General features: G+C 41.4%; 1 protein-coding gene across 1 annotated transcript in view; it reads right to left on the bottom strand.

Annotated features, from left to right (window-relative positions):
- The window catches only part of THSD7B (thrombospondin type 1 domain containing 7B), an 898,700-nt gene that overhangs the window by 244,507 nt on the left and 632,215 nt on the right, over positions 1–21,978 (bottom strand). Inside the window, exon 15 of the mRNA XM_029607893.1 lies at positions 4,898–4,903. Within this exon, the coding sequence (XP_029463753.1) occupies positions 4,898–4,903 (6 nt within the window). The remainder of the gene's footprint in view (positions 1–4,897; positions 4,904–21,978) is intronic.

The raw sequence follows: 21,978 nt of genomic DNA, 5'->3' as shown, positions 1-21,978 counted from the left end.
GAATAGGTCATAAACCAGGTTTTTAGATTTCTTCTGAAATTTTTCATATCTTCTTCTCCCTCAATTCAAGAGGGAGCTCATTCCACAATACTGGGACACTGCTGCAGCAATCAGAAAAGAAAACAAAATGTTAAGAATTATTAGGAAGGGAATGGTGAATAAAATGGAAAATGTCATAATGCCTCTGTATCACTCCATGGTGAGACTGTACCTTGAATACTGTGTGCAATTTTGGTACCACATCTTAAAAAATATATAGTTCCACTGGAAAAGGTACAGAGAAGGGCAACCAAAATGATAAAGGGGATGGAACTGTTCCCCTATGAGGAAAGGCTAAAGAGGTTAGGGCTGTTCAGCTTGGACAAGAGATAGCTAAGGGAAGATATGATAGAGGTCTATAAAATCATGAAAGGACTAGTACAGGTAAATGTGAATTGTTATTTTCTCTTTCAGATAATAGAAGGACTAGTGGCACTCCATGAAGTTAGCAAATATCACATTTAAAACAAATTGGAGAAAATTCTGTTTCACTCAATGCACAATTTAGCTCTGGAATTCATTGCCAGATGATGTGGTTAATGCAGTTAGTGTAGCTGGGTTTAAAAAGGTTTGGATCATTTCTTGGAGGAGAAGCTCATAAACTACTATTAATCAAGTTGTCTTAGTGAATAGCCACGGCTATTACTGGCATTAGTAGCATGGGGTCTATTTAATGTTTGGGTACTTGCCAAGTACTTGTAGCCTGGATTGGCCACAGTTGGAAACAGGATGCTGGGCTCGATGGAACCTTTATCTGACCCAATATGGCAACTTCTTATGTTCTTATGATCTTTTCAGCAATTTTGATTGACAAAAACATTTTCCAGATGGTATTTGTAGCAATGATTTCCCCTTTGACCTTAGACTCCTATTTATGTTTTTTCTTCAACCTTGAGGAACTTATCCCTCAAGAGCCAAGACTTGGCTCTTCCTCCAAGCCTTCCCTTAAGCCTAACATTGCAACAGTACTTTCATTTAGCCCAATAGACTAAATGACCGACCCTGCCACTGTATATTCATACGTTCTCATTCTCCAGTTTTTTCTGTCCTTTATTTCCTGGCTACTCTAGCCCCCAAGTTCATTCTCCCTGTTATTTGTAACTGCGCCTCGGCCTTCCTGTTATATGGTAATGTTCAGTTAATCCCTAAGTTTGATGTAAACCGGCCTGATATGAAGCTTGTCATGAAGTTCGGTATAGAAAAATGTTAAATAAATAAATAAATAAATAAATAAATTAAATATTCCTTAAAAGGCCCTAAAAGCCAAAGTCAAACACTTAAATCTACAACATGATGAAACTAGAAACCACTGGAGCTGTAATAAAAGTGGACTGGCTGGAGTTCTTCTGAAGTGACCTGTTGCAATGCATGCAGTGGTATTCTGGATTAATTGAAGTTTTCATATCAAATTCCCAGAGTGAATGTTTTGAATCCTGGCTTAGCACTTGACAAAAACGTACTCATCTTTTTCATATAGGGGTAGATTTTAAAACCCCTGCGCCGGCGCGCCTATTTTGCATAGGCCGCCGGCACACGCAAAGCCCCGGGACGCACGTAAGTCCTGGGGCTTCCTAAAAGGGGCGGGAGGGGCATGTCTGGGGGCGTGTCCGGGGACAGGGGGCGGTCCGGGGTGGGTCCGGGGGCATGGCGACCATTCGGTGGCGGGCTGGGAGGGCGGTCCTGAGTCCCCCGGCACTGCGGCCTGTGCCGGGGGATGCTGGGGCGGTGCGAGCAAGTTACGCCTGCTTCAAGCAGGCGTAACTTGCCCAACAAAGGTAGGGGGGGATTTAGGTAGGGCTGGGGGGTGGGATAGATAGGGGAAGGGAGGGGAAGGTGGGGGGACGTGGAAGGAACGGAAGGCAGGCTGCGCGGCTCGGCACGCACAGGCTGCCGATTTTGCGCAGCCTTGCACGCGCCGACCCCGGATTTTATAAGATACACGCGGCTACGTGTCAACAATAATCTAGAAAACAGGAAGTATTAGCAGGTACAGCACTTAAACTTGAGAAAACTAGGAAGGACTTCAGGTACAGGGTTTGAGATTCTAAATGTATTTATTTAAAATGTTATCATTTACAAAATTATCTCCTACACTTTTCAGAAAAAAGACCAAAAGGGAAAATGAGAGAAGAGATGGGGATTTTCAGAAACCTAGAGTGCAGGGGGATGACAATCTGCATGAATTCTGAACTCCCACATATCCTAATATAACTTTGATATAACTTTGCAGGTTCTCTGTACAGGAAAGACTATGTATATTACGGTAACAACGTAACCTACAGATATAGACAGCTGCCTCCATTTTTATACATGTGAGCTTCAAGCAAGACTACAAATATTTTCAGATGGCTAGAGCACATTGATATTCATAGGATGTACAAAATAACGTACATTACTTTCAGTCTTTTGTTCCAGATCAGAACGGACATTCTCTAAATGCTGAATTTCTGTTTTCTGGCATCTGTTTTATGTTTCATATCCTCCACCTTATTTATCAAAGATTCTTCAGACTTTTGAAGCTTAACCTTTTTCTTCAGTAATGTAACATGCTTGAATTCTTTCCTTTTAATTTGCTTCTCAGTAGCTGCTTCCTTCCTATCATACTCAGTCCAGAGATATTCAACAAGGCTAAAATCATCCATTAACATATTTAGCTTGTTTGTAGCCTCATCAAGCTAATTTTTCATCTCTGCCCTCTCATTGTAGGTGTTTACGGTCAATTGATCAAAGAAAGTTTGAATTTCCTTATGGTTATTATACATGTCATTGTATACTGCTGTTGTCTCAGATTGTGAAGTTTGTATAGCAGCTATGGAATTACTCTCAATATACAGTTTTTCTTCCAGCAGATGTCTCTCTTTCTCCAGAATGTTTAAATCCTCCTGCAGCCTTCTACTTAATCCCTCTAACTTCATTGCTTGTTTATGTGCCTTTTCTTTAGTTTGTTTTCATGTGATATGCCACAAGAGTTCTGAGATGTCCCGTGTACATGCTTCATGCATTTTTTTGAACAGCCACAGGGAACTGCGGAGGCAGTAGTGCATGAACTGGACAATACGGAGAGACGAGTGGAGCTGGAGATCGGGGCGGAACCAAAGAGTACAGGCATAAAGGGGGAGGAGCTCAGTTCCCACAGAGAGAGAGAGAGAAAGGGGATGGAGCTGGAGAGCACAGGGAAGGAGAGAGGCAAAGATCTCTTTGCATACCGGCTGGATTAAATAAAGGCCTAGATAACTGTGAATGAAGGCTTATGGAACTATAGCTCCATTATGGTTCCAGTGTGGTTGGACAAAAAGCAAATAAGTCTAGAATTGCAAGGCAACTTTAAAAAGGGCATTTTTTATGCCATCACTTGCATGGGTATATTACAGAAAGGCGTGTGTGTGTTGCAGTGACTCTCTGGGATTCAAGGATGGGGGAAGGTGATGGTGGATTATGTTTGTGGCTGGGTGGAAAGAAGAGTGGCACAATGGGAGTGTGGAGGGGGTTGTGGAGGTGAGCTGGCCAAGGGGTATTATGGGGTGGGATGGGATGTGTTTGTAGGGGGTGGTTTTTGTGAAGGTGGGAGGGGGGTTTGGAGGGACGAATATGAGGAGGTGACACACTCTTTCCCCCTTTCACTCTTCACACCATGATTTCTCCCTCTCCCCCTTTCTCCTATCCTCTTCCCTTCCCTCTCCCCTCCCGTCCCTCAGCCATTGGAAGCTGCTCTTCTTCTTTGGTTGGCAGGACCTGGTTTCCAAGCTAGGTTTGTGCCTCACATCTTCTGGAGCCGCTTTCTCTTCGGCTGGTAGGCTCCAGGCTCCCTGCAAACCTCAGGCCTCACATTGGCCAGCATTCTTCTTTTCTTCAGTTGGAAAACCATGGGCTCCCTGCTAGCCTCGCTCCTCAGTTGGGCTGCTTCCTCTTTTTTTTTTTTTTTTTTGGAGGGCCCGGGAACCCCACCAGCCACGCTTCTTTTTCTATCCGCTAGCTCATGTTTTCTTTCTGTCTGCCCATCTGCTAGTCTCGCCTACAATGCCAGGGTCAGACAGATGGATAGAGATAAAACTGAAAGCAAGCTCATTTTACTTCATAAAATGTGCTAAAAAATGCAGATTAATTAGTTGAATACATTTTGTGCCATGTGTACAATTTATTTTACCTTCTTTCTCTCAATAACAATTAAATGCCCAACTCTTGCACAATTCATTTAATTAGTTGATATATATTTATATAGTTAAATATTTACATCTCATAAAAACAAACAAAATGAACACATTTGTATCATACATTCCTCTATTTGATGCCAATACAAACATAAGTTTATGAGTCACAGACACCATCTGTAGAAATTATTTTTGTTAAAATGTTTCTTTTAATAGAAATTGGTCCAGATTCTGAAAAAAATGGGCCTCATGCTGGCTATCACAATAACATTTCTCTGGAATGTGAAAAAGCAAATCATTCACATTCTGAAGACAAATATAAAACTGATTTTGCATACTACACAGGTACCACAGCTTAGGGGTTGTAGCCTCATTACCAAGAATCTAATATTGTATTTAAGTATTTTCTGTTGATTTCGGAGTCTCTAGGTGGTTTCTCCCTTCTATAGTGCACTGCCTATCATAGATTAGGGCTAGCACAAATCTGAGCAGATAAGAACAATTTTCTGTTTTCAAACACCAGATTTGACTTATCCCCGGGAATAAGACTAACAAAATTGCAAATCATTCTTGCTTCTCTTTGATACCCTTTTAGTTATGTGGCTGATCTGCTCTAAAGACAAATGAGCTGACTGATTCAGAATAACATCAAAGTCTCTTTTTAATTAAATTAGAAGAATAAAGATGAATGCATAGAATGCAGCACCAACCTGAGCCTTTGTAGATGTCCATGTTAGCAATGCGTGCCAAGCAGAAAGGAGAGAAAATTATATATCCATTAGTTTAACTGCTGTATAATACTGGGAAACTAGAAATCCTTTATTCTGTGAAAAAAAAAATGCAACCACATACTATTCACATAAATTATTTAATTTTCTCAGGGCTGTAGAGGCAGGCTTCCTGTGCTTCATCTATTTAAGTAATTCATGGCAATATATGCTGTACATAATATACTGATAACAGCAGAAACAATGATTTATTAATGCCTTGCCAGATGTCTGATTATATCAAAGTGTAATCTAAAGAAGGAACCTATGTGGTCTTGAAAGCTCGTCTACTTCAACATCTTTCTGTTGGTCCAATAAAAGATATCAGAGCCTTTAAATATTTCATTGTATGGCACAAGTAATTTGAGATTGCACTTGAATCAGGTGAATTTCAGCCTGGCCTGAGTTTGAGGGATTTTTATATATTCTTCAGGTGGATATGGGGAAAACCTGAAGCAGATCTCTCGCTGTCACACCTTGCCCCTTGCCCCCACCTGTTGATACCACCTCCATCCCTCTCACGCCTTCACTGATGCCACTGACCCCTATTTTCTCCTTCATATTTCCTGCAGATGGCACTGTGCTACACCACATCACTTCTACTCCCTGTTAAGCTGTTGAGTCCTCAGATGCTGCTGAGCACTGGCCTCTTCATCCTATCTCTCTGCTGACACCCTGTGCCCCTTCTTTTCAAGCCCGTTGCTAACTGAGACCCACCTGTTTTATCTCGCCACCCACAGATGTTGCCGAGGCCTTCCCTTCCCTTCACACCCCTGACATTTTGGTGTCAGCAAAAGTGATGGGATGTGGAAACGATGAGGACTGGTGATTTCAGCAGAGTGGGATAGACAAGAGAGTTGGTGACTTCGGGAGAATGGGAAGGGTCATTTGCTGAAAAGGATAGGGAAGGAGGGATGGAGTGGCTGCACCAGGGATAAGAGAGCTTCAATTGGGGGAGAGGAGAACAGCTTTTTCTTTCAAATAACAAATTAAATAAACCTTCAAAATGTTTCCAGTTGTGAAGAGTAGCCTAGGCTACAACCCAGGGAAACCAGCATTCAAATCCTACTGTTGCTCCTTGTGATCTTGGGCAAGTCACTTTACCCCCATTGTTTCAGGTACAAAATTAGATTGTAAGCCCTGTGGGGATAGGGAAATACCTGTAGTACATGAATGTAATCTACTTTGAAGTGCTGAAAAGCAGAATATAAAAATCTAAATAATAAATTGTTTGGAAACTTCTTTTAAAGAAGTTCATGCATCTCTAGTTAATTATTTCATCTTTCTATTTGCAAAATGATACACTTCTGAGATTTAGCCTATTTTAACTAAATTCTAAGGGGTGAATTTTCAAAACATTATGGGCTGGATTTTCAAAACAGCGCGTGGGCGTACGTGTGCATGCTACCTGGCGTGCACACATGTATGCCCGATTTTGTAACTTGGTGCACAGGCGCGTACAAGTTATAAAATCAGGGGTTGGCGCATGCAAGGGGGTGCACACTAGTTCACCTTGCATGCGCCGATGCCCGCGGGCTTCCCCCGTTCCCTTCCCCCTAACCTAACCTTCCCACCCCTTTGCCTAACCTTTCCCCCCCAGCCCTACTCTAACCCCCCCCCAAATTTGTATCTAACCTTTTGCGACTGCCTACCCCTGGCCCATCCCCCACCCCACCCATGCCCTGTCCCAGACCGCCCCTTTTTGCAAGCCCCAGGACTTACACACGTCCCGGGGCTTTATGCGCATCACCAGGCCTTTTTAAAATAGGCCCAGCGTGTGGTAGGGCTTTTAAAATCCAGCCCAATGGACCAGATTTTCAAAAGCATTTACATGCTTAAAAATGGGTTTTACACATGCAAATGCAGTTTACCCATGTAAATGGGCTTTTGAAAATTGGTACAATGTATGCCATTGAATTATCCATAGGATTTACAGGCATAAGTGCACTTTATGCAGATAAATTGCTTTTGCAAATTGCTACAACAGTAGTAGTTGCATTTACACATGTAAATCCTTTTGAAAATTACCCCATGCATGTAAAATGCTAGCAAATATTTGTGTAAGTAGCCTCTACTCGCATATTCCATATTTGATAAAAATAAAAAATATGCATGTATTTTTACTTTCCCATGCTCATAAAAAATGGGCAGTCTAGGGACATTCCAGGGCAGGGCCAACATTGATGCACCTAATTTTCTATTTCAAAAAACACTTACACACATAGATTAACCAATTTGGTTTCATAAAAATCTACACCTGCTAATAATCTGATGCAAGTGATACTAAACATGTTTATTATGTACTATTTGCCAGGTGAACTGAGGGGGAGTTTGGGCTGAAGAACCAGGAAGGTCTCGATGAACTGGTGGACTATTTGGTAAAATTGATCATCGTCAATGTGTCCATGCTGTTAAATACACTGATTTATGTGAGTAAATCCCGATATAAGCAAGTAAGCCTTAATTTACTTTTGTGCATAAAATATACATATACATATGTTTAAATAAGTAAGAAAAGTATGTGTGTACAATGCATTTCATGTATTCGTGCATAAGCCAATGTATGCGTGCATGATGCAGGGCAGACAAGCATGTTTTATAAAATGCACATAGTTATAAAATTCTAGTGAACATACATATAATAATTGTGTGCATCAAATCTCCTCATCATGGAGTATAACATATAGGCTAACAACCTGCCCTGTAGCATAACAGGAATACCTCAAAGCCCCCCCCCCCAACCAAAACCCCTCTCCCTCCCTCCTCCAATCCCCGAACCACCGTAGAATTATTGCTCAGCCTTTGATAGAATTAGACCATTGTTGAAAAGGTTGCCATGTTTTATGGAATTTAACCAGTGAGTCCCTCCTCAAAGCTGTCAAATACTCCATATGATAAATCCATTTCAGTCTCGATGCACACAATTATTATATATATGTTCACTGATGATTGTATTTTGGTGGCTTTTATGGTTGTTGCAATAAACAGAAAATTACCAAAAAAAAAAAATTCTAGTGAAGATATGCTTGCGGCCATATCTGCATGTATATGCCGCCTTGTGCATTTGTTTGAAAGTTAGCCTTGACATTTTTGCCTAAAACTAATTACAAAAATAATAGAAGAAACATATATAAACTGTAGATCAGGAAACAAAGCTAACTCCATTTCTATTGTATAAGAATTCTCATATTAATGAGATGTTTGGCAACTTTTCAGACAAAAGGTGAAATTGTCATAGGTAAGAGGGACAATTTTCAAAAACCATTTTTCCAGGTTAGTAGGCTTTCTGAAAATTGCCCGCCCTGAATTCAGGTAAAAGTATGCACAGGGATCAATAACATGTTTATCTTTACCTTTGAGAAAAGTAGATTATAGCTAGAGTTGGGTTAGGTGAGGGAAGGCAGCAATGTCCATAGTTTTGCATTTTCCAAACCAGCCATGTTTAATTCAGGGGGAAAGTATCCAGAGAGAAAGGCAGGTACAAATCTCTGTGAGTGGTTTTTCCTAGGCAGTCTTCAAAGGAAAAATATGTCCATACCTTCCCTTTTAAAACTGGTGCAAAGTCCTTGAGTAAAAGTACCTGGGGAGTTTTCAACTATCCACATAGCTCTGAAAATTGTACTTTTAATAAAACCTATTGCAAAAACATTACACAACTGCGATGCAAGTGACTGCCAGTTAGCAGGAAATTGGTTTTCAAATGAGCTTCCAATATAGTGCCAATGGCTTGCCTTACAATAATGAAGCCTGTACCATGCATCGCAGGGATGTGCATTTGTTTGCAAATAACATGAAGATGTCAGTGTATTTTCCATGCTGTTTGGGTAGCATCTGAAACAACATTAACAGCAATAATGAAATTTCATTGTATTGTTAGTGTCATTTCAGTTACCCTCCTAAAAAAAGACAAAACAATACAGTTGGGTCTGGGGGTCCCACTCTCTCTCCCCACCAAATCTGTGTAAATTGAGTAGCTCTGGACTTCCAGTCTGCCTCTTCCCAACCCCATTCCCCCCTCCCCTCCAGAATATCAGAGCTAGTATTACAAAGCTAAATGCAAACTAACTTTTCCTATTATTGTACCTGCAACACAGCTATATATTTTACTGCATGCGATAATAAATCCGTACCAGTAACAAAAAAGGAATCACATGCAAATGCTTTCTGCAGTACATATTATTAAGTAAACAGAGACAAGATTTCCATTCATTGCTATTCATAATCAAATGTAAATCTATATTAAACATGGAAAATAACTGTATGTACATATGCATATGTATACATTTGCTGTATATGGAATAAAACAGGTGAATTTTAAAAGCCCAGCACACGCATCAATTAGGGGATATGTGACTATGTCAGGCCGGCGCACACCGAACAGATTTTAAAAGGCGCCTGCATACGTGCACACTTGCCGCTATGCGAACAAATGAAAAGTCCTGAAAAAGGGGCAGAGTGTCGGAGGAGTCTGGGCAGGGCATGGGCATTCCTGGATTTCATCTTGAAATTTGCACGTAAATTCTTACATGTACAGGTACACACCTTAATCCCTTTCGCGTAACTTTACTTCTGCTATGGATGGCGTGTAAGTAATAAAATAAAGATAAATAGGCAGATCGGTGCAGTTTTAAGGGTCAGAGCTAACAGGGGAGAAGGGAGACTATTAAACTAGGGGGAGTTTGGAAGTCCTATCCCTTACCTGGGCAAACTGGGAACAAACTGGGAAAACTGAAAATGGCACCGGTGGGCATCTATTAAAATGCCCCCACTTATTTGTTAACTTTTAAACAGGTGCACAGGTGTACCTGTTTAAAAGTTAACATATGCGTGCTTGTTATAAAATAGACTGACCGTGCACAGGTGCACAAAATTTTAAGTGGGCATGCTCTTATGCATGGAAATGCCACTTCTAGAATATGTCTGAATATCAGGCCCAATGCATCTGGGTTGTTATGAAGTAATATTCTGAAACAGATACTATAATATGCCTGTTGTTTTCAAGCCATTTGTTATAAAGCAGTAAGTTCATCAAGTGGTATTGCTGGTATCATGAATTTTAAAAGTGTTGATTGAACTAAAAGGCCCATTACATGAGGATATGGGTCATGCATGAGCAACATCTATTGTAAAAGCCGCAAATTACAGGCATGTATGCGTCGTGCATGAGTTAAAAAAAGTGGCATGAAGAGAAGAGGCATGGGGTGGTTTACGGGAATGGCGGCTACTACCCTTAGTCAATAAACATACACAAGGTTAATGCGACTCCAACATTGCTCTATGCTTCAACAGCAAGAGGAAATGTGGGAAAAAGGATCTGCATTCACAAATAAGCATGGGAGTAGCTTGCTTGTTACGGCAGTTACTACCCCAAACCAAATTAGCCTGATACTTCACTTTCAATGCATATCCAAGCAGCTCTCTGCTTCAATGGCAGGGGGATGAAGAAAAGAGGATTTATATTCAAACAACCAACAAGGACTAAATTGCACAGGCTGGAAAAACAAATAAGCGTGGGAGTAGCTTGCTTGTTGCAGCGGTTACCACCCCTAACCAATTAGGCTTGATACTTCACATTGATGCAGTTCCAGTATTGCTCTACATCAATTTGCGGGGGTGGAAGGAAATTAGAACCAAAATGTTACCAATAAGGGCCCTGACCTCAGCGGTCAGAGTAAAAGATAAGTATGAGAAAAATAAATATGAAAACTTGCTAGGCAGACTGGATAGGCCATTTGGTCTTCTTCTGCTGTCATTTCTATGTTTCTATTTTGGGCGTGCCAGGGGCATTCCAGGGTGAGGACAAAATTTACATGCGTAAATCCATATTTTAAATCCGGAGGCCAAATCACATGGTGGACTGTTAGCTGTGATGTTTATTTCTGCTCTTGATGAGGTGTAAGTCTGCATAACTCTCAGTTTAGGCCTAAAATGACTTGGTGAGGAGCCTGGGTCAACTGGGGGGAGTGCAGACTGAAGAACCAGTGGGTTCTGGATGACTTTGAGATGGACTGGGCAAACTGGTGGACTAATCGGTAAAACTGGGAATGTCCTTCACATGAGCATGTTTTAAAATTTGCTTAACTGCGCACGTTAATCCCATCGAAGTCCTAAGTAAGATTCACAAAATACGTTTGCTCGAGTAACCACTTAAAACTTAGAACATACATATATACATACATAAGCACGCATGATTTAAAATTCCAGTTTGTGGGCGCCCGCTCGCTTGTTTTAAAGTTACCATCTTGGAGGATAATTTTGAAAATTAGCATAAAATACATGCATTAAAAATGCCTATTCAGTTATTTTTATTAACACAAGTATTTTATGTAAATTTTCAGAGAAAAGACCCAATTTTTTTCTCTTTGAAAATTAGGAAGTGCGAAGTACGTACGCTAAAAGTACTATTTGTGCAGGTGGCGACGTGAGGAGAAATGCCACATCTACATTTTCAAAGCTGAATGTATGTGTGCTGCTTTCCCTTTTTAATAAAATATGCCCACATAAATGCCTTTTATTCCACAGCTACAAGTACACACACTATGAATCCTATGCATATTTTTAGCTACATTTCAGAAGGCAATTTTCAAGCTGGGCAGTTTTCCCAAATAAATACCTATTTACTAGAGTTTTCGACCTTTGAAAGTTGCCCTCTAGATAAATGTGCTACTTTGTAGACAGCTGTAAAATGTTTCATGTGTTAACAGACAGACTCTTAACAGGTCCTTGCTCTACTATGGAAAGACCCTTTGTTTCTATTAGATGGTGAATATATCAGATCAAAAATAGCAAGACATATCTATAAAGGACGAACACTCGACCTATCACCCTTGGAATGCATTACTTATACTGGGGTCTATGATTAAACTGCATTAAAACCAGGCATTCATGTTTAATTCAGTTTAAACTGTTAGAGCAAGAATAGACAAATTTGGTCTTCAAGAGCCAAAAACAAATTTGTTTTTCAGGTTAGCTACAATGAATATGCCTGAGATAGATTTTCATATAATGGAGAGAGTGCATGCAAATCTATCTCATGCAAAAGTCATTGTAGATATCCTGAAACCCAGACCTGTTTGCGGCCCTTGAGGACCTGATGTGGCCATGTCTGATTTAGAGAACACTTCAGTAGGGGCTTGCTCCTGCGGCCAGAAACATGCAGATGTCACCAGTGGTGCTTATGTGCGCACTTTTCTGCCTGTAGCAACATGTAATCCCAGTCCACCCCCATCCACTGATGGCTAAAGCGGCCTAAAGCCCCTGCTTTGAAACCCCCAGCACAATATTTCACTCTCTCTGCACCAAAAGTAGCTCATACCACCCCTACTCAAAATGCCAAAAAACCCTCACTTGCGGCCCCTCTGATTATCTATCATCTCCTTTGAATCTTTAACAGGGCAGCAGGGCTCCTCCGGTGCCATCATCCAAAATGGCACCGGCTGACCTGAGCATTCTCTTTGCCCTGAAAGCACAAACATATCTTGAGTGTGTAGCAACACAACTTAGTATGCCAAGAGGTTTCTTCAGTGTCAAGTACACTGCATTGTATGCAGATGATATACTATACCAATCTTTTAGAAGTACATGTATATTCATGAACCATAAATAAGATGTTAGTTCTAAAAAAAATATCTAAATAAGCATCTGTGTATTTTGTAAAGAATTGAATTATTTAGTAATACATTTCTGATATTTTATTGGTATCCAAATTTTAAGATATAAATAGCAGAGTATCTGTCATTTTGTCATTATTGGATTCTAAGTGAACTATTGTTATTCAATTTTTTTTTCCCAGATAGTATGGTTGTCAGGTGTTTCAAACATTGCTTTGATCTGCAAAGGCTGTAAAGGTGATTTATACACATTTAAATTAAATTAAATCGCACAAATATGACAACTTAAAAGCAAATATGGTAAAATGACTTTTCTATATATCGTATTCCTTGTAGGATATTATTGAAGGTTAGTAAAATAAATGTAAAAAAAAGAAAAGAAGAAAGAAGAAATTACAATCATAAGTAAGTGTTGGCTTACAAATCAGTATGTTCATTAAAGGCAACACTGGAGAGTTTCAAAAAATTATAGCACTGTTAATTTGCAGCTAAAAATGAGCAAATATAGGAGACTCTCAGAGAACACTGGACACCAAGCCAATAAAAGATAAGCCTGGGTCATCTTGCCAGCTCAGCTTGGGGAGGTATAGAGGGGGCTTCTGTGGGGAGAGGGGAAGATCTATTTTTGATTGGATGGAAGGGAGGGGAGATTTTAGAGAGAAGATTGGAAGGACTTTTTTTTTTCATCATGCTGCAAATGAGAATAGGGTGAAAAAATCTTGTTTTTAATAATGCCATGGGGAGGAAGGGAAATAGGGAGAGATTGCTTTGAAAATACTTGGGTAACTGGCCAAATAGGCATACAAATTATGTCTTACAAAGTTACACCTCTTCCAAGCAGAGGAAGAGGTGTAACTTGCATGAAAAAAACTTGGATGAAACTTGTATGAAAAAAACTTACATATTGTATGGTGTGATGCAAATTTGGAAAGCAGGAGGAGTGAGCTGGGTTTGTGAAGAGCTATTGCACAGACTTAATGCTGATTTTAACTACACCTTTTTGAATAGCATTAAGCTGTATTGTAAGGTTTTATTGCCTTTTGCTGAGAGAGAGAGAGAGAGAGATTGAGACTGGCCATGATGTCATCTCCCTAGATAGGTATTTGTATCCCTATGGTAGGCCCATCTAGTAACTCGAGGTGAGGGTTAGGTATTAGTGTAGGGGGTTAGGGGCCACTTTGACATTCAAAGTGAGACGTACGAATAGAACAGTGGTCTCTTGTGAAGATTTGATGACCTTCAGAGTGAGGAAACTCACTCCAAGATGAGATTTAGGCAATGTTCACTCCACCTAGCTTGATGTTACCCAGGTAGAGAGTCCATCAAGCTAGGTGGAGAGATCATTGCCCAAATCTCATCTTGGAGTGAGTTTCCTCACTCCAAAGGTCATCACATCTTCACAAGAGACTACTGTTCTGTTTGTACGTCTCTCTCTCTCTCTCTCTCTCCCCCCCCCCCCCCCCCCCCCCCAATGGTTGTATGCAGGAAATACAACAGGTCTGGCACCTATCGCAAAGTCTGATAATGTTATCGCAATTTGCACTAACTTAGCTCTTCGCATAGGTAATTAGCGCAAATTGCGATAAACTGAATATTTGCATAAGCCACGCCCCTTTTGCTATCGCATGCGATACTTACCGCATTTTGATAAATCTAGCCCTAATTTAGCTGATTTTCAACTATATCCAGTTAAGCAAGTCAGATAACCTTAGGACTGCCTTAGAGCAGGACTAAAGTAATCTGGCCACATATGTCCAGAAAACTTTCATCTTAATTTACTATATTCAAAGGAATGTTATGGGTTAAGTAACAGAGGTTTTATAAAAAAAAAGAGTACTGCGGGCCTGTGGTCTGATTCCTCGAATATCCAGGTAAGTTTATTAAATTTTACCTGCAGGTTCTGCAACCTACTCTCAAAATGAGTTAACTGCTAAGGATCCATGCTCTGGGGTCGACCTCCTATCTTCCCCTTCCCTCCATGCCTTACGTGGTTCTTCAACTTGCCAAAATCACCTCTTCTCTGCCTCCCCCTCTCTCCCCTCCTACCCCTCCCCCAAATTATAATCTTCTGCCTGAATCATGGTAGGCTGCTACCACAATGTGACCCAGGGCTTCCAGCAGTGCTGAAAGCATACACTATTGGCATTACTATTCACAGCAACGCTAGCAGCTTTTGCTTCTGGAGTTGCAGACTTAGCAACACAGGAAGTGCTGGCCTGGATCATGGTAGCAGCCTACCCCATCTGGCTGAAGATTATCATTTGACAAGGTACAAGGAAGGTGGAAGAGAGGGAAGGAGGCACTAAAGGGGTGATTTTGGCACATTTGAGAAATATAGGAGTGGGGAGGGGTTATGTTCATAAGTGGGAACGTTTGAGTTGTGTTCACCCTGGGATTGTTGTTGATTGGCAGAGGGTGGAGGTAGAGGGGGAAGGAATGGAAGATTATATGTATCAGTTTTATCTCTTCCACCACCTCCCACTCAATTAATACACACTTTCTAATTCTTCCACCCATCAGCATCACCTGTCCCCCTCCCGAGATGACCCAGCATGCTTCCCCTTCACATCTCCCTCACCCCAGCACTCCCTTTGCTCCCTCCCCCTATAAGTCTCAGCTCCATGACTTATGCATCCTCACTCTACCCTTAGCTGAGTGATTCCCAAGTCCTGGAATCACAGCTTCAGACTGAGTTTTGTGTGTATTGCAGTCCCATTCCAGTTTTTCCCCACATGCTGCTTACAGTATGTACTCCAGGCTTACATTTCTCTGAAGGCTTACTGAGGAAGTGGAATGGATGAGCTGTATACAGAGAGGCCCTGAGATTTCTAGTGTTTTCCCTGAGACCCTGCAATTGAAGTAAATTCCCTGAGTCTCAGGGTTAAATCCTGAGAGTTCCCAGGTATGGTAATGCTGACCCTGTTTTAGGGCTCCAGTTTGGGCAGAGCATAGGGAACACCACCCTCAGAGTGGCACAGGATGGCAGGGCAAGGCTGGAGCAAGGCATGGACAGGCTGGTAAGGCTCGATCCAAGGCTTGGACCCGAACAGAGTGCAAGAAAGGCTGTAGCCAAGGCTTGGACTGGAACAGAATACAGGTAATGCTGTAACAGGCTTAGACTGGAAAAGCAAACACGTAAGACTGAAACAGGCTTAGACAGGAACAGAATGCAGATAAGACTGGAACTCAGGCTTAGATAGGAACAGTGTACAGGGAAATCCTGGAACAGACTTAGACAGGAACAGTATGCAGGTAAGACTGGATCGAGCTTAGACAGGAACAGCATGCAGGTAAGACTGGACCAGGCTTAGATAGGAACAGCGTGCAGACAAGACTGGAACTGAGGCAAGACTGGAACTGAGGCATAGACAGGAACAGTGTGCAGGTAAGACTAAAGCCAAGGCTTATACTGGAACAGATTGCAGGTAAGACTGGAGCCAAGGTTTGGACTGGAAGAGAGTACAAGTAAGACTGGAACAGGCTTAGGCAGGAACAGACTAATATAGGACCAGACAGGCTAGACAAGGACAATACAGAACATGGAACATAAAGGCCTGAAGGCAGATTTACAGGATAGCCCCAAGGGGCAAGACAAGGAAAGCCCTAGATAGGCTCAGGGCAAGGCAAGTCCTGGAAAAGCCAGAGGTCAGGGATGGGCCTAGATAGGCCTCAAGGCAGAAACAGGAGCAAGAAGGCCCTTAGACCATAATGCAAGGCTAGGAGCGAAAAGACTAGATGGCCACAAGACAAGACAAGGAGTTAGAAGGCCTTTCCTAGTTTTGCCACAAGGCAAAACAAGGAAAGGCCTGAGGAGGCAAGAATTGCTAGGGCCAAGGACGACTCAATGCAGAAGCATCTTGGAACTGACAAGGCAGGGTTAAGTAGGTCTGGAGTTTGGGTGTGTTGCAGGCAAGAGGGAGGAGCTTGGCCATTCTGGAGAGTATGCTCATTGAGGTCCCCTGTAGAGCAGAAGCTGCAAGACAGGCTGAAGCATGAGACCAAGGATGAGATAGAAAGAACAGTTCAAAACAGAGCTCGCCGGAGGCCTCTGCTGTAGGGAAGGGTCCTCGTCAGGGTACATTGAGGCTGCATAACAGCTGAAATCGTGACACCCTGGACTCTGGACACTTAGCTATTAATTCATTTTAGAAGCGTTTGGGAAGCTGGGGAAACACAGTCTGGAAGGGCAGATTTGAGAAATCTGACCTGGGGGTCAGAGAATTGGACCTCCAATACTCTTTTTATTATTAAACCTCTGACACTTGACTGGCTATATTTTTTTAAATATAGTTAGCTAAGATGAAAGTTATCCAGCCATATGTGACTGAATAACTTTACACCTAACTAGCTATATTCAAATATAGCCAGCTAGGTTTCAAAGTTATCTAGCATATTATATTTGTTGAAAGAAATACGATTAATTTTTTAGAGGAGGTTCCTATAATAAAGGGCTCATTGGAACAACTGCTTACTATCCATCAATTCTCTGCTATCCAGCCTCAACCTTATACTAAACACAAATAAAACAGAAATACTCATCATCTCGCCTGACGAAAACCACACAACCTCCAACGTCCAAAACTCAACACAATCCATAATACCACCCATCAACCATTCACCGTCAGTCAGAGACTTAGGGGTGCGCATCGACAATCTATTCAACCTTAAATCTTTCATTCACAACACAACCAAAGAATGTTACTTCAAACTACAAGTGCTAAAAAATCTGAAACCACTCCTTCACTTCAGTGACTTCCGTTTAGTAGTTCAATCTATAATTCTATCCAAGTTAGACTACTGCAATTCTCTTCTGTTAGGTCTTCCATTATCAGCCATAAAACCCTTACAGATGGTACAAAACGCTGCGGCGAGGTTACTCACCAACACCAACAAAAGAGCCCACATCACTCCAATTCTGCTCTACCTCCACTGGCTTCCCATAAAAGCTAGAATCACCTTCAAGACACTATCAATGATCCACAAGGATATTATGGGCAGCACCCACTTAAATCTTACCTCGCAACTCCGCATTCACACTTCTAAAAGACCTATCAGATATAATTATAAAGGTTCTTTATACGCTCCTCCGATTAAAACTTCGCTAGCCAAACGGGCACTCTCCACAGCCGGGCCCACCCTTTGGAACTCATTACCGCCTGATCTTCGACTTGAAACCTGCCATCTAACCTTCAAGAAAAACCTAAAAACGTGGCTCTTCCGGCAAGCCTTTCCAGAATCACAGGAACACTTCGACACCGGTCAAAGAGCAAAATAACTCAATTCAAAGCCCACTACCGACCTTTTACCCTCAGGACCTTAATCTGATCAGTACACCCACCAGCTATGAAAGATCCTCTCTTGAATCATTATACGACCTTATACCCTCAGGACCTTAATCTGGACAATCCATTCACCTGCTAGGAAAGATCCTCTCTTGTAGCATTAGCTCACTAGCTTATGCTTTTCCCTTAGTTATGTCTTTCAACATAGAACACTGTCATCTGTATACCCCACCGATACATCTCAACCTTACTTACCTATTACCTGCAGTTATCTTATCATCTCATTCAGGTTATTTGACAAATTTTTACTGTCTATTTTATATATCTTTCACATTTATTTTAATATTTATTGATTTATATATTTAATATTTATTGATTTACGTTCTTTTGTTCAATAATATGTTGTTTGTTTAATGTAACACCGCACGTTATCTGTTTAATACTCTGTCTATTGTTTAATGTAATGCCTTACTGGCGACAATTTTGTTCTATGGAAACCGACTTGATTTGATATGTATATCGAGAATGTCGGTATATAAAAACTCTAAATAAATAAATAAATAAATAAATAAATAAATTTCATGTTAACAGTTCAATATACGAAACACAGTTTGATATAAATGCATATCATATCTTGGAACATACTGGGACTGGCCACATGTTTCTTTCAACCACTGAAAACACCATTCAGATATCTTCAGAAATGGCCCTGGTTGTAAATAATTTTCTATTCATTTCTGTTTTCATGTGATAGGGGACTTTTTCAACACTATCTTCTTTTGCTGATAATATTTCACTTCAAAGCGTTCCATTCAATCTTACTATTTAATCTGGCAGATTCTTCAGCCCTTAATACAAAGATCTATTTCTGTCCCAGTGTGTACAAGTTCTGTTCTCTGCCTCCTCCCCTTGGATTTAATGGAACATGGTCTATCGCAAACCATTTTAAATCATCTACTATGTGTCCCCTTGAAAATGAATGTAGGGATTAATATGGAAGGAACTCATCTAAAGTAAATTTGATTGGCTATAAGTGAGAGAATTATATGAATATGCTCTACATATGATGATTCAAAAATTGATGAAATGTTAACTACATCTATTGGTTGAAAGGAGCATGGAGTTTGTTCTGATAGGTTCTAAGACATCAGATGCAATCTGAAATCAAATGAAGATTGGCAAATCAAACTCTCAATATGAAATGTTTTCATTATAGAAACCTATCTTCTGAGAATCACTGGTGCATTTAATATGTAAAGAACCTATCGAAATTTAGGCCTGGATTCACCATTCTCGCACAGAATGGTGAATCCAGCAGTAACGGGGGGCAGGCCTGCGAAAGCCGGCTATCGCATCCAATAGTGCCACCATGAAAGGTGGTGCTATTGGGCGTGCTACTGGCAGCAATAATGAGGCTTACCTTATCGCCGCCAGCGAAGACAGCACCAAGTCTGCCTCCTCGCCGCCCCCTGCTTGCTATCGCATGCGAAAAGAGACTTTTCACGTGCATAAAATAACCCCCTTATTTTGAAGTTTGAATGGATATATATAAAATATCTGTAGGAATAACTCTAGATGCGCCGAACTGTGAGTTGATGGTGCCCATACAACCTGTTGAGAATACTCTGACTAAGCATTGTAATTGTAAGTAATCATAAGAAATCAATGGAACTATGAAGTGCAAGTGTTCAACATTTCTATTGTTTTTACAAAAGAATTTATGCCCTGAAGCAGCTATTCAGTGAAACATTAGCAACACTGGCATTTTTTCACAAATCTTTCTCAGTAGCAAGTTGGCATTTTGATGAGCTGCAAGAAGGTTGAGCAGCACATGTCAACAATCATAGTACCAAGATAAGTACAATTTGGCTTACTTTTCAAAAAAAAAGTTTACAGCAGCAAGATGGTGATTCAAGAAGCTGTCGCAAAGCAAAGCAGTATGTGAAAACAATTAGTACTACCAAAGAATCAATCATTGGGCACATTATCATTGATCTTAAAATATAGAAAAGAAAAAATTTAAAGAAAAAATAATTTTTGGTATCAATAAAAAAAAAATACTTTTTTTATGACCTGGCCCTGAACTATCTGGGGTTGAACTCAGACTGTGATGTTTTTACCGAGTGCTGAGACCTTTTCCTCTCCATTGCATATATTGATTAAACAAAATGGGCCAAATTTTCAAAAGGTAATGCGCGCCGGGCCTATTTTCAAAAGGCCCGGCGACGCGCGTAAAGCCCCGGGATGCATGAAAGACCTGCGGCTTGAAAAAAGGCCGTGCAGGGTCCAGATGGCGGAGGCATGGCTTACTTGAGAAGGTGTCCTTTAGCTTCTAAAATGCTGTCACAGCTTCCGTAGACCAACTGGCGACGTTGGCACCTTTCTTAGTCATCACTTTTAATGGAACAGTCAGTGAAGAGTAATTCTTGTTGAAGGTTCTGTAGTAGTTGGTAAATCCCAGAAAGTGTCTAAGAGCTTTTAGACCAGTGGGTTGTGTCCATTTTTGAATACTCTCAAGCTTCTGGGTCCATCTGGAAACCTTTGTTCGAAACAATGTACCCTAAGAAGGACACAGATTCCTTGTGGAATGCACATTTAGACAACTTGGCCTATGGGGCGATTCTCGTAAAGTCTCTGCAGCACTCTTTTGACATCTTCCAGACATCTTCAGGTCCTGGGAAAATATCAAGATGTCGTCTAAGTACACAACGACACATTGGTAAAGTAGATCACGCAGAATGTTGTTCATCATGTTTTGGAAGACAGCTGGGGCGTTGCACAGGCTGAAGGGCATCACCAGGTATTCAAAGTGCCCATCCCAGGTATTAAAAGCCGTCTTCCATTCATCGCCAGAGCGGATGCGAACTAGATTATAGGCTCCTTTGAGATCAAGCTTGGAGAATATCTTGGCTCCCTGTAGGCTATCGAATAGCTCCGAGATGAGTGGTAAGGAATAGCGGTCCTTTACAGTGATCTCGTTTAGACCTCTGTAGTCAATGCATGGACATAATGTTCTGTCCTTCTTCCCCATGAAGAAGAAGCCTGCACTAGCAGGAGACTTGGAGGGTCTTATGAAGCCTTTCTGAAGATTCTCCTGGATGTACTCTGACATCACTTTATTTTCTACTACGGAGAGAGGGTAAACCCTTCCTTTGGGTGGTTCTGTGTTAGGTTTCAAATTGATGGTGCAGTCATATGATCTGTGTGGAGGCAATACATCAGTGGCTTCTTTGGAAAATACATCTTGAAAAGATGCATATTGAGGTGGCAACCCAGGCAACAACGGGGTAGATGGCATGCAGGGTATTGGAGAAACCTCCATCAGGCATTTGCCATGGAAATCTGGACCCCAACGTGAAAGCTCCAAAGTGGCCCAGTTGAATTGTGGCATATGTTTCTGCAGCCACGGTAGCCCAAGTGGTGCATGGCCTTCTCTAGCACAAAGAAGAAAATAGTCTCTTTATGAAGAGCACTGGTATGTAAGCTCACTGGTTTCGTGAGCAGGGTTACTTCACCTGGTAAGGGATCCCCATGAATAGAAGACAAGAGTAGTGGAGACATCATGGTCATGATGGGAATCCACAAATGTTCCACTAGACGTTTCAAAATGAAATTTCCTCCTGCCCCAGAATCCACTAAGGCAAGGGTCTGATTATGGATACAGGAAGAGAGAGTGGAGGAGAGGGTGCAGTTAGATCTAAGAAGAGTCCTCCCACAGGACTTAGGTCTGCCAGTTTCCCAGACATATAGGGAAACTGGCTTGTCCACAATACATGCATAGTCCACAATACATGCATAGTCCCAACCTCTTTCGCGTTCTTTTCTCTTTAGAAGTTAGATGACTGCAGCCTAATTGCATTGGTTCTTCTTTGCCAGCAACAGGACCTGAGGGTATAGGCCTGGGTACAGACTTGACTCGAGTCTCTCCCTGAAGTTGTCTTCTGGGACTCTTGACCTCTTGAACCTTGTCATGAAGTCGGTGATCAATCCTTGTTTCCAACTTCATTAGTTCTGCTAAGGTCTCAGGCATCTCTCGAACCACCAGCTCATCTTTTAACCGGGAGTTCAGGCCTTCAAAGAAGAAGGTCTTCAAGCATCTAGGGTCCCAATGTAATTCTGAAGCCTCCATCTT

This window comes from Rhinatrema bivittatum, chromosome 6 (genome assembly GCF_901001135.1).
Source record: "Rhinatrema bivittatum chromosome 6, aRhiBiv1.1, whole genome shotgun sequence".
NCBI classification, from domain to species: Eukaryota; Metazoa; Chordata; class Amphibia; order Gymnophiona; family Rhinatrematidae; genus Rhinatrema; species Rhinatrema bivittatum.
Note: the sequence above shows the minus strand (reverse complement) of the source record. Positions and strands in the feature narration are given on the sequence as shown.